Source organism: Onychostruthus taczanowskii, unplaced genomic scaffold (assembly GCF_017590055.1).
Source record: "Onychostruthus taczanowskii isolate IOZ18803 unplaced genomic scaffold, ASM1759005v1 scaffold1, whole genome shotgun sequence".
In the NCBI taxonomy this organism is placed as follows: domain Eukaryota; kingdom Metazoa; phylum Chordata; class Aves; order Passeriformes; family Passeridae; genus Onychostruthus; species Onychostruthus taczanowskii.
The window spans coordinates 4,792,415-4,816,693 of record NW_024496525.1 but is presented as its reverse complement, the minus strand read 5'-3'; the positions used below and the strand labels follow the sequence as shown (position 1 = coordinate 4,816,693).

The window sequence follows — 24,279 nt, the reverse complement described above, 5'->3', positions numbered from 1 at the left end:
GCCGGAGCCTCTCCCCGGGTCCCGGCGGTGCCGAGCGCCGCTCCCGGGAGCGCCGGCGGCCGCGGGCCCCGCTGCCCTGCCTGGCCCTGCCCTGCCGCAGCCCGGCTTTGGGGAGGCTGCCGGGACTCCCGCGGCTGTAACCCTGGGCTGCCTACTTTATTGCTAAAAACACATTCCTTATGTTGTGACTTAAACCTGATTTGGAGGGCCAGTGCTGTGTTGAAGCCTTAGGTTTCGAATACGTTTGCACGTGTTAGTGATACATAATTGTGGGTTTTATTTTTGGGCGTACTTGAGAGTCAAGATTTTGGTCAGGTGACTGCACCAGCTGTCCTGGTGATTAAGCTTGATAAAGCTTTTCAGAGCTGTGAGCAGGTGACATCAGATGTACTACCATCCTGCAAAATCAGCAATTTGAAAAGCTCAAAGCCCTATGGAATTGTGACCCCGATTCATTGTTTTAAGAATTATATCCTGAATGATAATACTCCTGTTATACATGGATTATTTATAATGGAGTTATGTACTGGAGAGGATGTGAAGGTGGTTTATTCCTGCATTACAGCTTTTATCTTTTTCTCTCTTTTAAAGCATTTATTTTGCTGAACTAGGAAAAAAAAAAGCCTAAACATAAAGACTTATTGCAGTATGGTTTTGTAAAAAATATGTGTAATTCTGTCTCTAGAATGTTTCTGCCAAGTAGTAGAAAAAAGAAGAAAGGTCTTGCAGAAAATAAGATTTTATTAAAATGCAAATTCCTTTGGTGATGAGGAAGTACTGGATGTAGAAGGAAATATTCATGTATGCTCTTTCCTGTAGGATATTCAGTGAGGAAGAAATTCAGTCATATTTCATGAGCCTGTAAAGATTTTATGCTTTTTGTATGGTGTAAATGCTATAAAGAGGATGAGTCTGAAACTCTGCCTTAGAGTTTGTATATAAAGGCCCTCTTTTATAAATCTGAAATGATTCTTGGGGGTCCAAGCAAAGCAAAGCTAGCTTAGGTTGTCCAACCTAAGCAAAGCTGCCACACTCTCCTTCCAAACATAGCTGACTATTTCAGAGGGACATTTTAAAAACCTGACTTAAACTTAACAATCAAACTCACATAAACTTGTTGTTTTTCTTTCTGACAGTACTTCCCATTATGTAGCACAGTTCCTCTCTGAGAGATAATCATGTCTGAAGAATAGTTTATTGCCTCTTTTGATGGCACACAAGGTGCAATGGTTTGCTCCTTTACTTCCGTATGAGCTAGTGGAATGTGATGGCCAAGGTGTTTATGCTGTTTTACTGCCTGCTCTTTGGCTATCCTCTCCTGAGAGTTAAAGCTACTTCTGTGCACTCCCACTGGAGAGATGAAAGGAGGCATGTGTAGTCACTGCAGAAAGCTCTTTTTGGTGTTTGAAGCAGGTTTCCAAGTGTTCTGAGAAATGTAACATAGCGCCATAATAGGCACCATGAAGAAAATGAACTCTACCTCAGGAAAAACCAGCACAGCTGTGAAGGGCAGTTTTTGTTGAACTAATTAGACTCTTTTTCTCCCGTCTTTATAGAGGAATGGCTCCTTGTTGGTACAAAACAAGGGCATCTTCTGCTTTACAGGATCAAGAAAGATGTAGGTAAGTTGATTTTAAGAATGGCACAAAAAAGTTGATTGTTATTTTTATTTCCTGCACTTTTAGAGTCATTTTAACACAAGTGTGATTAATTGCTGATTTTTTTCCTATATAGAATCTCATGTATGTGAATTTTATTTCAGGTTTCTCTATGTTTAAATTTATAGTATGTGACTGTAATTTTTATGAATACAGTGTACAATTACGTGTAAAAGCAGTGCAGTGTGCGAGTTGCCAGAGTTTTGATGTGTGTCATCTTTTAATGAGAGACTGGATTAGTGAGAGAGCAAATATGTTCAGTGGGTCCATGTGCATCATGGATGGGGAAGAGGGATAAATACTAACTAGTTTTGTCAGGTATTTACTCTTTCCCTGCCTCTTTGACAGTCCTAAGTGCTCATAGTCTATCCTAGGAATGCCACAAATAGATCTATTCTATTTTTGGTTTAGTTAAAATCAGTTTTCTCTGAAGATGTTTGTATTTCATGTTACCTGCTATTATGTAGAAACTGATGTTTTTTAATGCAGTAATATTTTGTAGCATGGCACAGGAAAGTAAACATCAAATGTAAATTTCCAAGTTCTTCAGCTCTTGGAAAGATATTAGTAGTTACTTGGATTCTAGAGACTGCATTCAGCTTGATTTTTCTGAAACTTGTAGGTTGTCTGTCCAATTGGAACATGCTAGTCTTGAGTTGCTAGTCTTATCTCACATGGTAAATTTCTCCCCCTTTTTTGCATCAATGCCAGGAGAGGTTATGTCATCAGAAAGTGTCTGTAAGTCTTTCTCCCTAAAACTCCTTTTAAACCCTTGTGGTGTAGTGTTTTTTCCTTGTCTATTTTGCAATGATGTACATCCTAGCAATTTAAGTTACTGATATTTGAGTAGTGTTGATAAAATCTTTATGGGTATCTTTGTTTATGGGTATCTCTGGGTTTCAAATTACATAAATATAATGCTTGTAATGTAGAACTTGGGCAAGGCAGAAATGTAACTACTGTTGAGGCCCTCAGCTGGGTACAAGAAGTGTAATTTACATTTTCACCTGACTCTGTAGAAGACCCTCTGATGCATTTAGCTGTGATGTAAAAGTTAGCACAGATATGTTAAAGTGTCATTCTTCCAGTGTTAAGTGGTCAAGTTTGCTTTCATAATTATTTGTAATTTACTTAGTGTAAGATACAGTCATGAGCAGCTTCAGTTTACACACCCTCTTCAATCTTTCTGATAGGTTGCAACAGGTTTGAAGTGACACTAGAGAAATCCAACAAGAACTTCTCAAAGAAGATTCAACAGGTAGGAAATACCATCTTCTTGATGTGGGAACAGTTTCCAGCCAATAAATGAGATGTCAAATGTACATCTGCAGTCTCTGCTGTGCTTAACAAAAAAAGTTCCTAAAGCTAAAGATTTTCTTAGAGATGTAACAGCCAGATGTTTTTATCCCACTCTTCCCATAACAGAATAAGCTTGGTTTGATTGCTAAAGCAGAAACTAAAGAATTGGAACTTGTAGGTTTATTTTTGGCTTTTGTTAGAGATAGTTGTTCTGACTGAGAATATTTCTAGAAATGATGGTAATACCTCAACAGACTGTAATGTATTATTTGACTCTCGGATGATATTCTATAGAAATGTGAATGTAATTCCACTTACTTGAAATGTAGAAATAAAGTAACTGCCAGTCTTGCTGCCATTTTTTTGATAATTTGCACTCAATTGATTCCAGGAAAAACACCTTAAAGTTTATGGATCCTCTCTCAGGATGCAACTCTCTGTGTATGCTTTAGAAGTATTTTTGTACTAGTAACATAACAATGTTACAGCTTTTTCCACCAGCTTAGGTTGCAAATGCTATGTGCCAGCTTGTGAAAAGGTACACTGAAAACAGTTGCAATAGCTGAAGGAAGGTTGCTTATGGAAAACTGTCCTGCTGTTCTCATTATTTTGAGATTTTCATAGGCTATCTATACTCAAGCCTTGTTGAGACTTTTAGGTTATGAATGGAGTTACTAACAGCATTCTCCCTTTCAGATCCATGTTGTTTCTCAATTTAAAATTTTGGTCAGTCTATTAGGTAAGTGAAGAAAAGTGTTACATATTTAATGGATTCTTGTAGATGCAGTTACTTGTCTGAATGTGGCAACCTTTTCCACACCCCAACATAGCAGTCTGGCTGTGAAGAAGTCATTGTGTGGAGCTTACTTTGCATTTTGCAGAGGAAGCATTAAGCAGCATAGATTGAGAAGCAGCTTTGCCAGCTGGGAGAACAAAGCACTAATGCTGATTTTTGATTAGGAATGAAGAAGTACACGCATACTCTAAAGTGTCTGTAAAGTACAGTTTGTGTTGGCCCCTGTATGTACCTGTATATGCATGCACAGTGAATCTGTGTGCACTGTATGAAAAGCACTAAAACTTCTGACTAAATTTGCTGGATGTATCAAACTTATTTATGACGTCTTGAACCAAATTCACTTTATATGCAGATGTGATCTTTTAGTGTCTTGTGGAAGATGTAAGTTTGCTTAGCTCTTGCTTGCTTTAACTTAGGATCTTCTAATGTCTTTTTTTGCTTATATTACTACTCACTTCTTTATGATCTCCAAGTCCCAATTCCTCCAGCTCCAGTATTTGTAGATTTCTGCTGTTTGCATCCTCGTGCATACAAAAACAGTACTCTACATTTTCAACTAATTTCAGGAGTCAGTTCAAAATTATCTTTGTTCATGCAATCTTCCATCTTGAGCTTGCTCTGTTGTGGCCTGCTTGCTGTCCCTTCCAGTCTGCCTTCCCCTGCTTGGTTAGCAGTACCTTTCCTGTAGTTTTACCAGTGCTGGTGTTAGTCTTCTTTTCTGCATTTATTGTATTTGTATTGTATTTGCCTTAGCATTTTTCAGCTTTTGGGAAAACACTTCCTTTCCTTTCTTGCAGCTCTTAGTTTCACAACCTCATTTTTATAAACATAAAATACAGTAATTTGTTTGAATTAGTAATGACTCTACATGTATTAAAGATGAAATAATAATTGGATTTTTGTTTAAAACAGAAAATAACATTTATGTCCATGACCTGTTGACATTTCAACAAATCACCACAATTTCCAAGGCAAAAGGTGCATCTCTCTTCACTTGTGATCTCCAGGTAAGGGGAGGAATACAGCTGTACAGATGTCCTTACTGTTTGTAATAAGGATTCCTTTTTCATGTTGCTGTATAGATTACGTTTGTTATTTTGTTTTAGATGAAAATTTCTTGGGTACCTAGTGCTTTTTAAAGTTAGTACCTACTGCATTTGATTAAGGTAACAGTTGTAAATTATTTTTTCTTACTCTGCTTCAGAAGGTATTTTCCTGTGCCTGTTGTGGTTGTAGTTTTTGATACAGAATTTTTGATACAAGAGTCCAAGGCATTTTTGTCCTATACTAACTTTGACTCTTCTTTTTCAAAAGGTCCCCTTAATATAAAAGCCATTTCCTTTCCTTGCATTTCCTGTGTACTAGGTCATTGAGGCTTCCTTCTGCAAGCAATTCTGTCACTGGGATTTTTTACATTTTTGTTTCTCTTTATTGGCCCAAGGAGTCCTGGAGCAGTTGTGGTAGATTCAAGCCCTAAAATGGTTCTGTGAGGTGTAGCAGTGCTCTGTTCGTATGCTTTAGTTCATTAAGTGAGGAGCAGTTGTGGTAGATTCAAGCCCTAAAATGGTTCTGAGGTGTAGCAGTGCTCTACATGCTTTAGTTCATTAAGTGCGTAATTTCTATTCAAGTGAGTTTCTCTGCCTGCCTGTATCATTCAGACACCTTTTTCGTAATCAGAAGAGATGGTTTAGTGCCCTTTATATTTTTTTTATATTTTTGCCCCATGGGAGCTTAATGTTGAATATTTTCTAGGAAGTACTTGGGGTTTTCTAGACATGAAAACAAATGTCTGTCCAAGCACCTTTACATCGGGTCATTGCAAAGTGACTTGTTTGTTGTGTGTCCAGGCACTTAGCTTTCCTAGTATTTCTTGTCAAGAAAGTTTTCCAACAGGTTAGAATATTAGATTATTAATGGTTTTATCTGTTAGTATAACACATTCTTTGTTTTGTCCCATTTCCTCACCTCTCCTATACTGTATAGAGTTCCAGCTATTTATCCTAGTTTCAGGGTTGGACTTACAGCTCTCTACTTACCTTCTTTTTGTGTATGCATATGCCTTTTGTGCTCTCTTATTTATTTTTAATTTCCTTGATGTCACAATCCCTGTCAAAGTTTGTTTTATAAGTATCCTGCCACCTCCCCTGCCTCCTTCCTCCCCCTCCTATGCTTCCTTTTTTAGAGATGTCCTTCTGGCATGGATGAAGACAGCTTCTCTTCAGTGGGCAGCTTTGCTTCTAGCAGAGGCTTCTTTTGACCTTGTCTTACCTTATTGCCTCTCTAAGTGCCTATGAGCTAGGTCTGTCTGTTTTCACAGCAATCAGATACAGGGGAAGAGGTGCTGAGGATGTGTGTGGCAGTGCGTAAGAAGCTCCAGCTTTATTTCTGGAAGGACAGGGAGTTCCATGAACTCCAGGTGAGTTGTGTTCTTTCTGTAGCCACATGTCTCAGCAGGGAGGGTCATTGCTTCTCACTGCTTGCCATGCAGTCCCTGGTACTCAGAGGCACTGCTGACTTTCAGAACATTTGTGGTTGGTTCTGCAGAGATTTAACGATGGAACAGCAGAGAGAAGTGAAAATACATGTTGAAATCACAGTTAGTGGCATTAATACAGTTTCATAAGTTAAAATTAAAGTAAGGGCTGTGTCCTGTATTTTAATGTTCTGGTTGTAGTACACTTTTATGTACTTGACTTTTAAGTCAGTGAAATGTATAAGCATGCATACCTTGCAAAAACATAGGTGTGGGTGCACTTCTACTCTGAGTATGTCACTTAGTGACTTGCTTTTGCAAGCATGCCACTAAGTCCGAAGATAGTTTCTGACAAGTGTAGAGAGCTGCAGTTGTGAATACTGGAATAAGAAAAAATAACTAATTGAAATGGGTAGAGGCTTTTTCAGCTGTAATGCTCTACTAGAAAATTTTCTACTAAAAATTATCAGTTAACTCAGAGCACACCTCTTTACTGTACGCGAGTCTAGCCTTTTTGCTGAATACTGCCTTTCCTTGAGCAGGGGCACAGGTGGTGGGGAATATGGCGTTGACAAGAGAGCAGCCTGTTACACTCTGTACTGCCAGTTTGGGCTTTTGCTTTTCATTCATAACAACCAATTTAACCTGTTTTCCTCAGGGGGACTTCAGTGTGCCTGATGTACCCAAGTCTATGGCCTGGTGTGAAAACTCCATCTGTGTAGGCTTCAAGAGGGATTATTACCTGATACGGGTAAGATGGGGCTGTGTAATAGTGTTTCAAGAAGATTTGGGTAGCAGCAGACACTATAGAGGCTGCTCCTGTGCTCAGGAATTTAGCTAACAGATTTATGGAAAACAGCATCTGGTACTTCTGCTATTTGTGGCTTTGGAAAGGGCAGTCTAAGCCTGTCCTTTTAAATGGATATTTGTCAGGAAGTGATCTTCTGCCTGTTGGTGTTGAGACCAGTGTTTGCAGCTCTTGCTGAAAAATGGAATTGGAGAAGATACGTTTTGTTTTGGCAACAGTCTGTGTAAGCTCAGTTTGCATTTTATTTAATATATTAAGAAATAAGATGAGCTCTGAAAGGACAAAGAGACCAAGAATAACTCAGCTGGCACACAGTGAAGCTTACTCATTCTTTCATTTTTCATTCTTTAGTTGAACTTCAATTGTTTGAAAGCCTCTGAATTTATTGCTAATTTAATATTACAGTTTCCACTTAGACTTCATTTACAGGTATAGTTTATTCTTTTTTCTGCCTTTACAATAGGTTTCTGCAGATATTATACGAAAATAAGATGAAGATTAGATGCACCACACATGTACATGTATGTACATGTGTGGCAACACTGATCTGTAGTCAAAAGGGAAGGCACACATAATTTTTACAGACACTTGAAAATGATGCTGCTCACAGAAGAAGGGGTGCCTTTCTGCAGTGCTCTCCTAGATGTTTGTTGATTCCTGCCATCCTAGTGATAGGAGTAGCTGTACAGCTGCTCAAGTAACCAGGGTGGAGACTGACTGTCCAAGTGTTTACTGTGGGTTGGCCCTGGTCCTCCACTAACCAGTCCTTGAACAGCTTCATTTCGCTAAATAGGCAGGAAAAGTACACATGTTTTTATGGTGGTGTTTTCTGGTGGCTAGCTGTTGGTTTATCAAGTGCTTGAGCTGTAATGCAAGGGAAGCAGCAGGAATGTGTGCCTGAAGTTGAAGAAGGATTCTCTGTTTTGGTTGTTATATCAGCTCATGAATTTTTTGTGCGAGTTCAGTTCCCACTATAGCTTGTGGCCAAAATAATGAGTGGTTAGGGCAGGGGAAAATGGCTAGGCAGGTTTCTAGGCTTTTAGTTAGTTGTTTTTTTTTAATGTGGCAGTGCTTGCTCATGCCAGAACAAAAGAGTGTGAAATTTTTGGCCTAAATGAAGGGTTTGGACACTTCAGCTGATTTTGCTGCTGTGCTATAATGCATTTGATAAACAGTGTGAATGATATGATCACCTACTATCATCATCTCAGACATAAAAGTAATAATTTTTTATTTCAGAATGATGTATAAGCAGGATGAATTATGATATGCAGAAACTCTTTAAATTTGCACTTATCCTGTTAGTGATTAGCCTGGGCTGCAAAATTCCTCTAGGGGTTTTTGCTTTAGTCTTATGGAGCTTTGAAGAAAAGGTTATTGTGCAAAACACTTTTTTTTAAATGTTCTTTATTATCCTAGGTGGATGGAAAAGGATCCATCAAAGAACTGTTTCCCACAGGGAAGCAGCTGGAACCATTGGTAGCTCCTGTAGCAGATGGAAAAGTTGCAGTTGGCCAAGATGATCTAACAGTTGTGCTTAATGAAGAAGGGGTCTGTACTCAGAAATGTGCCTTGAATTGGACAGATATTCCTATAGCCATGGGTGAGAAGTAGCAGTTTGTTTTTGGTTTTACTCTTGTGTATGTGATAAAATCACTATGTTTGCAGTATTGTGAAACCAGCTGGATTTGGACTGTGACAGTTTCTACAGTATTCTAAGTTGTACTCTGGGGAAGGTTTCATGTGTTTGTTTTTGCTTCTTAACCTTCTTTGCTTGTGGTCTGTGGGCCTCTTGTCTCATAAAATAGGTGTATTCCATATCTTTTATACAGGGACAGGGTCTGAAATGGAAGGTAGTGTGTTAAAGTGCTGTAGATCTGGGTGCCTCAGAATTTCCTTATGGTGAAGGATGAGCCAAAGGCTTGGTAGCAAATTGCTATCAGTGTCAGGCACTGAGTTTTGTTTTCAATATGTAAAAGGGGCACATTTCAAAGGGATAAAAAATCCAAGAGAAGCCTTAAATCACAGCTTGTTTCAAGGAATGCTTGAGAACAGTGAACTGAAATGTTTCACTTGTTTCATGAACAGAGCACCAGCCTCCCTACATCATTGCTGTTCTGCCCAGGTACGTGGAGATCCGCACGTTCGAGCCCCGGCTGCTGGTGCAGAGCATCGAGCTGCAGAGGCCGCGCTTCATCACCTCTGGAGGGTATTGCTAGAGCTCACTGTCGCTGCTCTCAGGCTGCCTGGCTGCATGTAGCACGCTGAAAAACTGGGAGAAGAGTGGCTTTTATGACTCTCACCTTAAGATGTAGCACTGAAGCAATCTGTTGGGTTTTTATGGAGATTGGTGGAGGCCATAGCTTGAGGAGGAAAGGATAGAGTTGAGAGTCTTTAAGAATTTGTGACACTGGAAATACAATCTTTTTTCTGCTTTGTAGTAGTGCTCCAGTTGCTCTTGGATTGATGCATGTTTCTATTATTGGATTGGGATTCTTTTAGGATAGGGTATTTCTTCTTTCTGAGCACTGAAGTTTAATAATTGACTTTTTTTTTGTTTTGTTTACAGCACAAACATTATATATGTGGCAAGTAATCACTTTGTTTGGAGGCTCATTCCGGTGTCCATAGCCACACAGATCCAGCAGCTTCTGCAAGACAAACAGTTTGAATTGGCTTTGCAGTTGGCAGTAAGTACTCAAAAACTTGAGTTAGCAGTGGGTGCAATTGTGCAAAAGTACACAAAGGGATGTTTGCCAGTGACTCCACTAATCAGTCAGTATAACCTCCCAACTGTCCACTTTGCACAAACTGGTAAACTCTAGGCTTTTTTAACTGAAGTTTTAGTTTTGTGCTGCCTTTATTCCATATTGATCTGTTATGGTGTAGATTTTGAGAAATTGTTTTGTATATGAAAGATTATTTCTCTTAGCTGTTTAATTGGCTGCCTTCTTTTAGAATTTGAAATCACTTGGGCTTCAGAGTCTTCAGACAACTTGTAAACAGTGTATTTTGGAGTTGTGAGTTTTGTCACATGACCTTTTTTTGCATAATATTACTCCTGAAACAATAATTTGATAGAGATGTTGATGCAGTATGTTTAATTATACTGCTCTCATTGTGTTCAAGTTGTTTGGTTTCTGGAAACTCCAGTTAATTGCATTTTGAATTGCTGACTTGAAAAAAAAATTTGAAAAGGCAAATGAGTGAAGAGACATTTGCTGTGATGGAGCAGGTATAGAGGTAACCAGAGGTAGCTTCAGACCTTCCAGGTTATCTCAGTGACACAATTAGCATAGACAGGCGCCAGCTGAGAGATTATCTTTTTTTTCCCCTACTTTCTCCACAGGATAATGCTCCTGTTAATTCTCTAGGGCGTTTCCTATACGAGACACGAGAGTTTTTAATGTTTGTTAATTTGTATGCAGGAAATGAAAGATGATTCAGATAGTGAGAAGCGACAACAAATCCACCACATAAAGAACCTTTTTGCCTTCAACCTGTTCTGCCAGAAGCGTTTTGATGAATCCATGCAAGTTTTTGCCAAGCTTGGTACAGGTAAATGCTTGGGTTGGCCTTGAATCACTTCAGTTAGAGGGAATGAAGTCAAGCTCCCTGGCTATTTTATGGGGTTTTTTGTTTTCTTTTTTGTTTTAGTTCACAACAATGCTGTCTTGTGCAGATAGGTCCCCTGTGAGCAGCTAATAACCTGGGCAGCTGTTTAGTTATTTTTTTGGTGGAGCTGGTGATTAATTACTTAATAACGTAATTAACTACACAATTAATTACAACTAAATACTTAATAAACTACACTTAGTAAATTAAGTTCAATCAGGAGTTTGTCCTTTTTACCGAATATCTTTGTATTCTAGGGTATTTAAAGCATGCACAGCATGTGCCCAGACCCTTTCAAGTTGAATGTTTCAGCAGCTGCTAAAAGCCTACTTGTAGCTTGGAATGAAAAATAAGGAACATCTGTAGATTTTCAAAATCATTGGACTCCGATCAGGACCCTTAACCCTTGGTTTAGCCAAGGTGCTGAAACCAGGAAGCTCTCCTGTGCTTTTGGAAGTCACAGTAGTCTCTGATACTAGGTCATACTAGGGCTATTGGAAGAATGCTTGAAGACTGAGCTGTACTGCAGAATGGTGTTTAAGACTGAGATTCTTTTTGCTGGTGACGGAATTCTCATGAGCATTTAAACCTATGGCTTATTTTCTTGGCACATAATTTTTACTTTGGAAAACTGCAGTGAAAGACAAGGGCTGAGAGCTCAAGGTATTTTGAGCTTGAATTGGAGGATAGTAATTTTGAATTTGATTAAACTCTGTGAAAATGGGTGTGTGTTAGTTTCAGATGGTATTATTTAGTTCTTGTTTCACAAGTGCAGTAAACCTATTCTTAAAACATTGTTCCTAGAAATCCTGTTTTACTGTCAGAGAGGCTATTGCTAGGAATCTGCAAGAAGAGCAGTAAGATTGTAATAATGGCTTGTCCTCCAAGTGTGCCAAGTGCACAGGTTGGAAGTTCCTGTGCTTGGACTTTGAAACATATTTTACTCTTGTTTCTTTTGTGTTGTTTTAGCTTCTTTTCTGTAATGAGCAAATTTTATTTAGGCTCAAGAACCTTGTGGATGTACAAGTAGACTACAGACTGCTCTGTTAGAAGGATAAGCTTACTCTAAGTTTGCAAAAATAATATGAATGGTTACTAATACCAGTTATTTTTTGCATAGATCCCACTCATGTGATGGGTCTGTATCCTGACCTCCTGCCCACAGATTACAGGAAACAGCTACAGTATCCCAACCCCCTGCCAGGGCTCTCTGGGGCAGAGCTGGAGAAGGCACATTTAGCTCTGATAGACTACCTAACTCAAGTGAGTGCTCCTCTACCTGGTTTTAGAGCAGGCTTATTCAGTTCTAGCATGCTTTGTTAGCTTTGCTGTGCAGGAAGCAGTACACCTAGTCCAGCTCTGTCATGCTAGCCTTAATGGGCTGTCTTCATGGCTGGAAAATAGGGCAGCAGCTCCTGAGTGAGCAGGGGAAGTGGAACACATGAGATAGCCCACAGATATGTGGAGAACATCACATGTGTTTGGACAAAATTTTCTTATGCAGTGGATCTGACCAGGAGTCTAGTATTTTATTTCTAGTATCCTTCTGAAGAGGACTTGAGCACTTCTTTTTTTTTTTTGTTCATGATTATTAAGGGCACTCTGTCCAGGAGATAGGTTGAGAGCATGCAGTAAAAGTTGGAATGGGAATTAATGGGCCTTGTAGTTCCTGCCCTCTTTATTTCGTCATAACTGGAACCTGAATTGTTTGGTTGCCATCCTTAGTAGAGTAAAAGGAGGCTTGTGCCTGAAGGAGGATAGGTTTTATGCCTAAGAGTGCAAAATCTAAATTGTTTTCCAAATGTTTCCTGACTTGTCTGAAATGTCTGTTCAGGTTAACAGCATTTCCTTCTGACAATTTTCTCCAGACTCTGGACATTTTGAAAAACTATAAATACACAAATCAAATACATACACCTGAATATGGTTGTAAAGTTTGTGTTGAATAATTTGTAATAATAAATTTTTTTTTGGGAAAGAGTTGATTAAAAGAAGTTATTAAATTGGCTTAATTTAGTCTTTGTAGTTGGTGGGTTATATATGCTGAGGTGAGATGTAGAAATCCGTGGCCTTTTCCTGTTAAAATTTCATTTGATGTCCTGCAGAAAAGGAGTCAGCTAGTGAAGAAGCTGAACGATTCTGATCATCAGTCCAGTACCTCACCCCTCATGGAAGGAACACCCACGATCAAATCCAAAAAGAAGCTGCTACAAATCATTGATACCACCCTGTTAAAGTGTTACCTGCACGTGAGTTTCTGTCTGACCTAGAGGCTTTGCCACAGGAGCTCTGGTGGAATTTCAGAAGGAAACATTTAAGAAGGAGAATAAGGAGCTACTTCAGAAATGCTCACACAACTGTCTGTCTTGGATCTAAAAATAATGTGTAAAATCTGAGCATTAACTAGTTTCCTCACTGTTCAGGAAGCAGTTTCAAGGAATGAGGCAGGTGTGTCTGTTCCTGGTTGCTGCCTCTGTCAAAAGAACGTGGCTGTGTATTTTGAAGGTCTAATGAAGGCTTTTATTGCCTTATACTAGTAAACACAGGAAAGTATGATCTTGGCTGTTCTGCTGTTTTTCAAAGCCTGACCTCTGTTGTTGAAGGGGTGTAGCTTTCATGTGCTGTGTTCTTTCTGTCCTCAAAATTATGGAAATTAACATATCTTCCTGTAAGATATTAAACTGTCATTTCTTATTTTTCTTATGCTGTGAAGCTTCCTTCCTTCTCTGCCCCCACTTCCAGCTTCTGTTTTGTACTGTACACTTAGAAGGTGCACTTCCAATGAAGTTAAAGTGCTCCCTTTTTTGTTGCAGACAAATGTAGCTCTGGTGGCACCACTGCTACGTCTGGAGAACAATCACTGCCACATTGAGGAGAGTGAGCATGTGCTAAAGAAGGCACACAAGTATAGTGAGCTGATAATACTGTATGAGAAAAAAGGTCTGCATGAGAAAGGTAATTATGAAGTTGGGACAGGAGAAGGAGTAGAAGCATGTGTTCTTCGTGCTGTGTTTTGACTTCAGTGAGCAGGCAGTATTCTGAAGAGGCTTTTTTAATTCATTTGATTAAATCTTTTTTCCTGTTACAGTTTGGTCTGTATGTTCAAAACAAAACTTTGTTTTGTCTTCAGTAGCATAACAGGAAAAATGCAATTTTTGTGGTTCATGTTTGAACTAGCATTTACAGAGGAATTCTTTTCTTTTCAAAGCATTACAGGTCCTGGTGGATCAGTCAAAGAAAGCCAACTCACCTTTGAAGGGTCACGAGAGGACAGTGCAATATTTGCAGCATTTGGGTGAGTGTGAAGAAGAGCAGTATTTCTCTGAGGTTTTTATTCTTGTTTGGCTTGGTGGTTATTCTACTGTTTGGCAGCTTTCTGGAGGCTATCAAGCTGCAAGAGTATCCTTGTTATCTTGTTTGGTTTCTTGCATGATGCAACCTTCAAGTATTAGCTCAAGGGATTCAGGTTTCGTCGAAACTTAAATATGTTATTGAAAAGCATTCCTTATTTCTGATTAAAATATCCACTGGGAGAAAATGGCCATAGTAATTAGAATTTTCTTCCAGTGGTGAAGAGTGAAGTAGAAAAGCATTCTGAGTGAAGTAGAAAATCTTCTTTAGTCTATTCTTTTCAATTTCTGGGCATTTAATGCAATATTCTTAGGTAGTTCTCAAGTAATTACAAATTCCTCCAGGCTTGTAGCTATGGTCTTTTAAGCCATCAATTATGTATTACTGATGGTATTTAATACTTGCCTTGTGTCAATAGTGTAACCACTTGTTTATTGCATCCAAGCAAATATTAACAGTGTGATTGGCCATCAACAATATGCTTTATTAGTGCACAGGAGAATTATGTATTTACTGGGGTGGTAGATAATTTCCTCCGTTGCATTATTCTTTTATCTTTTAAAATTGTGTTATACAGAACCTTTTCCTATTATAGCTCATGTTTAAATTAAGGATTTGTTACTGAGGAAGTTCAGAAATTCCCTGCCTGTGGCCTGTGGGAATCCCCATGCAGATGAATGTTATGTGCTGAGGGAGCCAGTTGTTCTGTGGTGCAGAGTGGTGTTTTCCTTTAATATACTGATCAGTAAGCTTTGGTTGTTATTTAATGAGCTACTCCTCTCCTCCTGATATTTTCACTGTTTTGAGCAGGTTTTAACTTCACGTTTGATTTGCTTGGGATTTCAGCAAAGGCAGCTTGATCAGGGTTTTGGCATGGAATTATTCTAATTAATGTCACATTTCTTTATAAGGAGTTAGATTCTGTGTTTTACATGAGAACTTCCATGACTTGTCCTGTATTTTTTTTAAATTCTCTGTGAGGCTACCATGCCCTGTAAATTCAGAAAGTTAAGAGTTCAGCAAAATTCAGATCCACAAGTTTATTGCCATTTGTCAAGTCACACTTTCGTTACTGAAGCTTTGAGATTGGCTCTTCTGGGAACTATTTCAATTGTTTAACTTCACAGTGCACATCATCTGCATTTTTAAATGTATTTCTAAAATTCTGCTAATATGAAGATGCTGCCTGTCTTAAATATTGTGGGATGGAGAAAAGCAAACAATGACTGCCTTTTTATAGGGCTGCTTTAAGTTTGTTTCTTGTATAGTTGTGTTACATTTGGGCAGCGAATGCCTCAATGATTCTGAGCAGGAGGGTGAGGGGAAAGCGATGTTTTCCTAACATGTTTTATTAGTATTGTGAAACAAATTGTCCAAACTATAGTATTCTTTTTAAAGGGGCAAGTCCTACATTTTGCTAAAAGCTGAGAAGCTGTTGCCTGTCATGTAGTTTCTATGCCAGTTGCTTCAGTACTATGATACTTTACTACTTGTTATAAAGTATTTGACCATTTGCTGTGTAAGTCATTAGACTGACAGGCTGGAAATGGACTGAAGGAAGGTACACAAGTGAAAAGATCACTGCCTCTCTACCCTAATTAAAACAGGTTGAAAGGAATTCCTTTTGGAATGTGATTAAGGCAAGCGATCTTGGTTTTGGGCTGAATTCTTTGTTTGGTGACAATTAGTATTTGAGTTAATATTTGTTTCTGTTTGAAATCATGTTTGTGAGGCAGTGAAATTGTAGCTTTGGAATGAGTAATTTGCTTGACTTGAGCAACAACTGAATTCTTCATGTAAATTAAGCTTTGCTGGCTCTGAAAGCATCTGCTTGTGTTGTGAATAGGTAGATATTTATGATTTTAACATTGAGCACTGTTGCTTTTTGTATTCTAGGCACAGAGAACTTGCACTTGGTATTTTCCTACTCTGTCTGGGTGCTAAGAGATTTTCCTGAAGATGGACTGAAGGTTAGTGTGATTGAAAGAGGTACCTTGTTGTGACATTCTTAGTGCAGTATATGGAATTGGGATAACTCATTGTAAGAAGCTCATTAATGCTAAACCAAATTAAATACATAATTTTTATTTTCTGGGTTCAGTACTAATGTTAGCGGTAGTAAAGCAGGTCAGTCTTTCACTTTTTCTTATGCTTTTCCATTCTTGGAAGACCTTATCTTATAATAAATAACAAGGAACCTTTGATAAAACATTTAATTTTTTGATGCCACACTTTTGCACAAGAGCCTAATTGAGTATTTAAATGTCAGGTGTTGATTTGCCTATAAAATTGATTCCCTCCATTTGGGAGGTGTTGTGCTCTGTAAGAGAAGAATGTTCACTAGGGCAGAAGTGGGGATGCTTGTTAGTCTTTTCAGATGTGAAGTAACTTCTCAGTGCCGGAATAAGCTGCTCAGATATTTTTTTATATTTCTTGTTTACTCTTTGGACACATGATGATATGCTGGGCTTCAGTGCCTCAGAGAAAAATATACTGTGGCACTTAAAAAAAGAAAATCACCCATCTGAATAGAATTTTATTTAACAGATATTTACAGAAGACCTCCCTGAAGTGGAAGCTTTGCCACGAGACAAAGTGCTCAGTTTCTTGATAGAAAATTTTAAAAGCTTGACTATTCCTTACCTGGTAAGAACTCAATCTCTACTGGTGCATTTTAACTTCAGTACAAAATATTACCTTTAAGATCTTAGTTCTCCAGGAGCTGGACCCTGCTGGGCAAAGAAAACATAATTAAAATATGTGAAATCCTAAGTCAAGCTTGGTAAAGGCAAGCATGAAAGCTGTCCCTTACTTTCCAGAGGAAGTGTCTACAGCTGAGCCTTAATGTGTATTTACAGGAACACATCATTCATGTCTGGGAAGAAACTGGTGCGGATTTCCACAACTGTCTGATCCAGCTGTACTGTGAGAAAGTGCAGGGCTTAATGAAAGAATATCTCAGTTCTTTCCCTGCAGGTATGTCTGGCCTTTCCTGCTGGGAGGACCAGGAGTATGGGAGAGCACAGGGGAGCCTTTGTATTCCATGCTGTAATCCTTCCCTGTTGAGATCCAGCGTAAGATACCTTAGTGATGGAGGGAACTGGAAAACATGTGGGTTTGTAGGGCAGTCTAGTTTATTGCCTCTCAAGAGATCTTTTGAGGTACCAAGCAACACTTTATTCATAATTCAGTCGAATGGCAGCTACTGCTCCCTGACTTCTGCATGTTAAGGGTAGGGGAGGGTTTTGAATAACTTGAGTGTTGCTTTAACCAGCCACGTGATGTGTTTTTAGGAGCTGAAGTTAATTTGGCAGGTATATGGCAGCCCCAACCCATGTAACAGTTCTATCACCATTTAGTTCCTCTTCATAATGGTTTCTTCTAGTACAGACTAGTGTAGTGAGATAGTTGTAATAATTTAGCTAATGTTGTTTTGTTTCCTATAGATAGAGCTCCAGTGCCTGCTGGGGAGGAAGGAGGAGACTTGGGGGATTACCGGAAAAAGCTGCTGCTTTTTCTGGAGAAGTCTAGCTGGTATGAACCTAGTCGACTTATTAGTGACTTCCCCTTTGATGGTGAGTCCTGTTTCTGTAGGTTAACTAAACCCTAGCTTATTGCATTGTACAGCAAAACTTCCTCACTTATCATAGAGTCGTGGTAACTAGAAATAGAGAAGATGGCTTTTTCTGTAGTTGAAGGCCACTGGTATGAATACTAACTCTGTTTTTGCTGGTACAATTGGGTTTACCAGTTTCTGCAGGATTCCTCTAACTGTTGACCTAAGACCTTGTGGCATCTCCCAGCTATTTAGCCTAACTTTGTGATGACCCTGAATTGCTGAATAGATCTGTAGGCTGTTGTTTCTTAAGGTGACTTAAGAATTCATAAAAGGTTTCTGAGACTAGTGTGAAATGTAGACTTACAGTGTCAGTGTAACTTATACTGTAGCCTGAGCACAGATTAATGCTTCCTTCTGTTAGTCTGGTCACTAATTTTGTCATTTCTCTGTGTAGCTGTTGATTTAATCCTTCATGCTATCACTAGGTCTCCTAGAAGAACGTGCTCTGCTCTTGGGTCGAATGGGGAAGCATGAGCAAGCTCTGTTTATTTATGTTCATATTCTGAAGGACACCAACATGGCTGAAAAGTAAGAATTTCTTTATTTTATATTTTTTGCATTTTTGCAAGGCTTATTTTGCTGACTGCTGTGTGGATAGGATGTGTATTGAAATGTTGCTATATGTGGAGCATGAACATTGTAAGTCTTCAGGATCTTCTGTGTTTTCACATTTTATTGACCTTGAAGCTCTTCTGGGTGTCTGTTTATTACAGATGCTGCTGCTGTCCCTTTGAGGTTTGCCTTTTCATGCTTTTCTGTCCTTGTGCTTTAGAGCAATAAGACCATTGTCAATGAGTTACTGCTTTTCACCTGTCCTTGCTCTGTGATCTTGTGTGTTGTTTTGCTTCCTTTCTGTTTGGAGAGATGTTCACTGGCCCACAGTAAAAGGAATCCTCGTTAGTAAAGATACAGCATTTTTCTATGAGTTTTGTGTCAGGGAACCTCCTGATTGAATCAGAAATACTCAGGTAAAAATAGAATTACCCAGCACTGGCAGGTATATCTGAGCCCTGGGACCTGTTCAACATAGTTGCTTTTAAAGGTATTTTCAGCAAATGCTTGTTAGAGGGCATTCATCCCTGGTATGCAGTGTACTCTAATGAACAGCTTCTTTTTGTGATTCAGATACACTAATTACATATATATACACCTAGGTTTTTATGCTGTGATGTGTTGATTGGGGATATCTTCCCCCCCTCTTTTTTTTTTCTTACACAGCTAAATTCAATTTGGCTTCTGTATTAAGGCTTTTTAAGTTGGTTGGAAGTGGGAGACTTGCACAAAACTTTGCTTCTCTGAGCATTGTGATGCATAGTAAATGGTGTAATCCTGCTGTGCATCCTGGTGAATTGTATCTGAATCAGAATCAGAAGTACAGTCACTTAACTTGGATGACTTCAGTACTAATTAAATGTTAATTTCTGTAAACTGATTCTTTGGGTCCTGTAACTGTTTCTGTATTTGTCTTAATTCTTCTCTGTTGATTCTTCTAGCTACTGCCATAAACATTATGACAGAAACAAAGATGGCAACAAAGATGTAAGTAGCTTCTTGTTCAGTAAGGGAGTAGAAGGCTATTCATACCTTGTTCAAGACTTGAAAGTTCTTATTCTGTATAGACATTTTCAGGGTTTGTGTAGTGTATGGGAACCTATGTATTATCTCTTGGAATTTAGGAATTCCTAGATGATCGTGGGGTGGTTTTTATTGAGAATGTTACTGTATCATTGGATTTGAGCCTACATTAAGAGCTGTTTATGTGAGCAGCGCAGAATTTTGGATGGCATGGGTGTGACTTAGTACCACTGCTGGGTTTTACCAGCACTGTCAGCTGTGGATGTGTGCAGCAGTTTTAGAACTTCCCTTGTGTGTGCTACAGGTGTATCTGTCCCTGCTGCGCATGTATCTCTCCCCACCCAGTGTTCATTGCCTGGGCCCCATCAAGATGGAGGTGCTGGAGCCTCAAGCCAACCTGCAGGCTGCTCTGCAGGTTTTGGAACTGCACCACAGCAAACTGGATACCACTAAGGTAAGTCAGACCTGTAAGTACTCTCTGCTGTTGGCAGGAGACTGCAGAAGGTACTGGAGTAGGCAAGTGACTGGAATGTGTCAATCTAAATGTGTCAGTTTCTATTCTATTTTTATCTCTGTTCCTTTTTAACTTTTTCTAACTTTGTTCCAGGCAATAAACCTGCTCCCAGCAAACACACAGATTAGTGAGATTCGCATCTTCTTAGAGAAAGTACTTGAAGAAAATGCTCAGAAGAAAAGGTTTAATCAAGTGCTCAAGAACCTTCTCCATGCAGAGTTTCTGAGGGTGAGCATCCACCACCTGTTATTTATTGGAATAATGTTTTAAAATATATCCAATATTGAAATTTACTGTTTCTTACTGGGGGTGGGTGTCCTCTAGGTGGTGCTGTAATGCGTCTGAAATTAAATGGGAACCATGTAGCTTGAACATCCTTTTTGCAGGAGATGGTGTGTACATTCATTTTAGTTTGGATGAGGTGTTTGTCTTTGCTCACTGTGCTGTGGTGTGCACTGCAGAATCATCTCAGACAGTTTGGACTGAATTTCTTTCAAACGAAGTGAGCCAGGGGACACAGTTCAATGTTCACCCTAACCCCCTTTAGTGGTTGAATGCCTTAGGCTGTGGACCAAGGTGAAAGTAAAACCCTGTGATTCATACAGTGTGGGGTTTGGGTGTTCAGTACCACCTGCTCTGCTCCACAGAGCAGCTTCTTCTGTGCTACACAACTTGGTGATGTGGGTACAGCCACTGACAGTTAAATGCTGTGATGGTTTGCAGTTTCATCAGACCAAGGCCTGGCATTGCTTTTTGAGCAGCTTGGGCTTTTTATCCTTCTTTAGGTCCAGGAGGAGCGAATCTTGCATCAGCAAGTAAAGTGCATAATTACAGAGGAGAAGGTGTGCACTGTTTGTAAAAAGAAGATAGGTAACAGGTAAGAGAGCTGGGTAAACTGCATCAAATATTAATCTGGTACACTTAAACTAAGAATGTTGGAAAACTGAATGTATGTATAGCCAGAGAGAACAGCAGTATGAGAGAGCCATTTGAAGAGTATTTGAATTACAAATTATATTCATTAGCTGAATGGTTAGGAATACTTTGACCAAAGCTTTGGTCAGTGAATTTGCTGCAGGAGTTTAATCCTCCTTTCAACAAAGGAGTATAAAACCCCTTCAGAAATTCCCAAGAGTTCTTACTTCACAACTCTAGAAGGCATAAAATCGGTCCTCATACTGAATTTTGAAAACTTTGTAAGAACACTGCCTTTCTAAGAACCTGCTTCATAACTAGAATTGAGGAGGATGCTATAAAGAATTTTAAGCTAAGATACATGTGTAGTTTTCTCTATCCAATGCCTTTATGGCTCCCTGACTGATGTATGTTTTGTAGCCAACATGCAATAGGATGTTTAAAAGTAGAACTAATTTGCTTGATGATCTGGATGCCAGTGACCCTGAGATGAGCTCAGCTGGTTAGAGCATGGTGCTGATAACAACCAGGGTTGGGAGTTCAGTCACTGTACTGGCCATTTACTTAAGATTTGGACTCTTATCTTTGTGGGTCCCTTCCAATTCAGAATATTCTGTGAATCTGTGAACTTTACTTCTCCCATTCTTAGTAGCTAATATAGAATGCAAATTTTATTTGCACTTGGTTTTTTTATTTTTTTTCCTTTCAGCTGGAGGGAAATGCTACATTATTCAGTCATTATTTTCTTTTTGATGGAAGCCCTTCTGAGATATGAGTGGCATTAACAATGATAGGGAGAAGTTCTTTTCCCAAAACATTTTAATAAACATCAGTCTAAATATTGCTACACCTATTAAATTTTTGTTCTTAACATGCAGCACGTAGCATCAGAATTGAAATTTGCATATGCCATATTGTTTTGGTTGTCTAGAATTTTTCTGGTGCTATTAAGTTCAGCAAGATTTTGATGGGCAAGCATGTCTCTCAGTCTTTAACTTGTTACCAGTGACTTCCAAGTAAAATGTGCCTGCAGAAATGAAAATAGATTTTAAAAACCTCCAAGCAAACCTCTTAGAATATCCATAGAATACTTTTGTCTGTTTTTTCTTAAATATGTTCAGGCCATAGTTAAAAAAAGTGTCACTGTCATGTGTCTATCTCTGATTCTGCCTAACTTGGATGCTCTTGTTTGAATATGGAAAACAATGTTTGTCTTGACAGCTGATGGTTGTGTTTTTTTCTCTTTGCAGTGCATTTGCTCGATACCCTAATGCAATAGTTGTGCATTATTTCTGCTCCAAAGAAGTCAACACACTGGACACCTGACCTTGCCATGGTCAATAATCCCAACATTCATATGAAATTCAGTACTGATGACTAAAGAAGTTGATGTGTCTGAGATTTTTGAGGCTTGTTGCTAGGTTCTCTTACACTGGGTAGAAATCATTTGTATCTTTGGACTGACTGTACCTATCCAGCAATACTGATTTACTAGAAAATTACTTTAACCATGTTGTTACAGTGCTGGCAACTGCACCGAACCTCTCAGTCCTCAGATGAAGAATAGAAACTGATTTTTGTAGTGAGTTTTATAACACTCCAGCCTTGCAAATGAACCATTAGACAGCTGTTGGACTTTCACCACAAATCAAGTTTTACAATAGAATGTGCTTTCTTAGGGTGGCAATGTTGTGATTTGGCCTTGTATGTAAGTATTTATTCAAAAAAAGAAAATTCCCTGAAAGTCTTTGCAGCCATATCAGCATTGCATGGAGATCACCAGGTGTTTGTATAGAGGAGGCTTCTGTGTCTGTTTCTAGACTTAGGAAGTGTAACTTTATCTCAGCAACAGAAATGGTTTAAATGCTGACCAAAGGACTCTGTTTTGATATTCAGTGGTTTTGCCTGACCTTCTGCTAAGTTGTTTCACAGGAGATAAACAGACAAATGATAGATACCCCTAAGAAGCTTTTTTCCCTTTTTGTTTTAGTTTGAGAGCTATAAATGGAATTAACTTGTGTGTTGTTTGCACTGACTATGTTCACTGTTAGTGTGAGTGGAAGCTCAGAGACTGTTGGAAGAAGTTCACATCTGCACTCAAAGGAAAAAACAAAGAACACCCTGTAAAGCAATTTCTGGAAGGAGTGGACTCTAGTTACTGCTTGATCTTCTGGACTATGCTTGAGACTTTTGTATATAAATTCTTTAGTCTTTGGTTCACTTTCCAACATTGAAGCAAAATCCAGACTGTTTCAACATCTGTGTGTTTGAAATGCTCTAGAACTGCATTCTGTTCAGGCTGGTACTGTTCTGAAATTACTCTCGGGCCAGAAGACTTAACACAAGAATTAAGTTGTCCATAGTCACTCTAGACTGTAATATTTTTGTCTAACTTATTTTTTCAGAAACATTAATCAGTAGCAGATTGGTATGAGGGACAAAATGTTTGTTGCAGAAAGAATCTGTGGAGTGGTAATGAAAAGGCAGCAGCAGCAAATAACCCAGTGGAGGGACTGTTTGACTCCCAGCGTTCTGGTCTAGCAATACTTATAAATAAATCATTATGAAGTGGTATGGAGCATGACATGTAACTACCATGTATGACATCTTAAAGAACAAGCTGATGAATAAATCTGGACTGCCTAAAGTGTAGTGGAACCTCAGTTAACATCATAGGTTTACTTAAATCATGTGAGTTTTTTTTTAGGAACAGATCTGCTATAGGCTGAAAAGGGTCCTAATTCACTTTCATCTGCCAGTGTTAAGAGTTTCCCTTGATAACTGTTTTTTCCTTGTTCATATGTGTTTGTATTTATTGTTCATGCATTCTTCTGGGTTTCTTAGTCCAGTGTTTTGCTTGGATGTCTTGGGCAGTATTGCTATTGAATACTTTCTGCAGAGGCTGGATAGAGGGAATCTGTGGTGTTGATGTTTTTAAACTTGTATTTCTTCTGTTTGAAGAAGAGAGCCTAAAAATACTTACACTAGATTTGCACATGCTGTATAGATCTCTATCTCTAGTTCAGGTACAGAGGGAAGATGGTTTGGGAGAGTTGTGTTTACAGGTCGTAGAGAATGAAGACAGGGTTTTTAAAAAGACCCTGCATTCTTTGTATACAGATATAACAATGCTACTCTGATTTTTACCTTATGTTTAGTACTGGTAGTATGATTTTTATTTGCATTCATTATCTGTTACCAGGATCTTCATTGTGCTCTTACTTACAAGACTAAAGTTGTGCCTCTGTTCGTCTCCACTGCATACCTTTTACAGAGATGTGGCTTGTGCTGTACTTTTTTTTTTTTTTGTTGGTTCATACAATGTGCTTTGGGTTTACCAAACCTACAGCAGGCTTATCTAAAGCAATAGGTTGTAATAAATATCTTGAACCAGTGTGTGTTTCAGTCATTGTGCAGTTAACTTTCTGGGCTGATGTAGATTTTATTTTTATTTGTATATTAGACCTCACTTTCTCCTGGAAGTCAGACCCAATGCAGTATCTCAGTATTCCCCTTGCTTTAGTATGTGTAAATCAAGTGTGTCAATTCTCAATGTAGGTTTTTAAATCTACAAGTTTATACATGCTTGTGAATGTTCTCAAAATTTTACGAAAACCACTTTTGAATTATCTCTTGGAATAATGTTTTTGCAA

At 38.7% G+C, this 24,279-nt stretch overlaps 1 protein-coding gene across 1 annotated transcript in view; it reads left to right on the top strand.

Moving 5' to 3' along the window:
• The window catches only part of VPS39 (VPS39 subunit of HOPS complex), a 24,474-nt gene extending 455 nt beyond the window's left edge, over nucleotides 1-24,019 (top strand). Inside the window, exons 2-25 of the mRNA XM_041395837.1 lie at nucleotides 1,557-1,622; nucleotides 2,852-2,916; nucleotides 3,654-3,696; nucleotides 4,669-4,763; nucleotides 6,074-6,172; nucleotides 6,888-6,980; nucleotides 8,457-8,640; nucleotides 9,126-9,246; nucleotides 9,607-9,727; nucleotides 10,466-10,595; nucleotides 11,773-11,915; nucleotides 12,758-12,901; nucleotides 13,466-13,607; nucleotides 13,861-13,947; nucleotides 15,900-15,973; nucleotides 16,551-16,649; nucleotides 16,862-16,979; nucleotides 17,450-17,578; nucleotides 18,048-18,150; nucleotides 19,116-19,161; nucleotides 19,502-19,651; nucleotides 19,805-19,939; nucleotides 20,497-20,588; nucleotides 21,877-24,019. Coding sequence (XP_041251771.1) covers nucleotides 1,557-1,622; nucleotides 2,852-2,916; nucleotides 3,654-3,696; nucleotides 4,669-4,763; nucleotides 6,074-6,172; nucleotides 6,888-6,980; nucleotides 8,457-8,640; nucleotides 9,126-9,246; nucleotides 9,607-9,727; nucleotides 10,466-10,595; nucleotides 11,773-11,915; nucleotides 12,758-12,901; nucleotides 13,466-13,607; nucleotides 13,861-13,947; nucleotides 15,900-15,973; nucleotides 16,551-16,649; nucleotides 16,862-16,979; nucleotides 17,450-17,578; nucleotides 18,048-18,150; nucleotides 19,116-19,161; nucleotides 19,502-19,651; nucleotides 19,805-19,939; nucleotides 20,497-20,588; nucleotides 21,877-21,952 — 2,555 coding nt within the window. The 3' untranslated portion in view covers nucleotides 21,953-24,019. The remainder of the gene's footprint in view (nucleotides 1-1,556; nucleotides 1,623-2,851; nucleotides 2,917-3,653; nucleotides 3,697-4,668; nucleotides 4,764-6,073; nucleotides 6,173-6,887; nucleotides 6,981-8,456; nucleotides 8,641-9,125; nucleotides 9,247-9,606; nucleotides 9,728-10,465; nucleotides 10,596-11,772; nucleotides 11,916-12,757; nucleotides 12,902-13,465; nucleotides 13,608-13,860; nucleotides 13,948-15,899; nucleotides 15,974-16,550; nucleotides 16,650-16,861; nucleotides 16,980-17,449; nucleotides 17,579-18,047; nucleotides 18,151-19,115; nucleotides 19,162-19,501; nucleotides 19,652-19,804; nucleotides 19,940-20,496; nucleotides 20,589-21,876) is intronic.
• The last annotated feature ends 260 nt before the right edge of the window (nucleotides 24,020-24,279 follow it).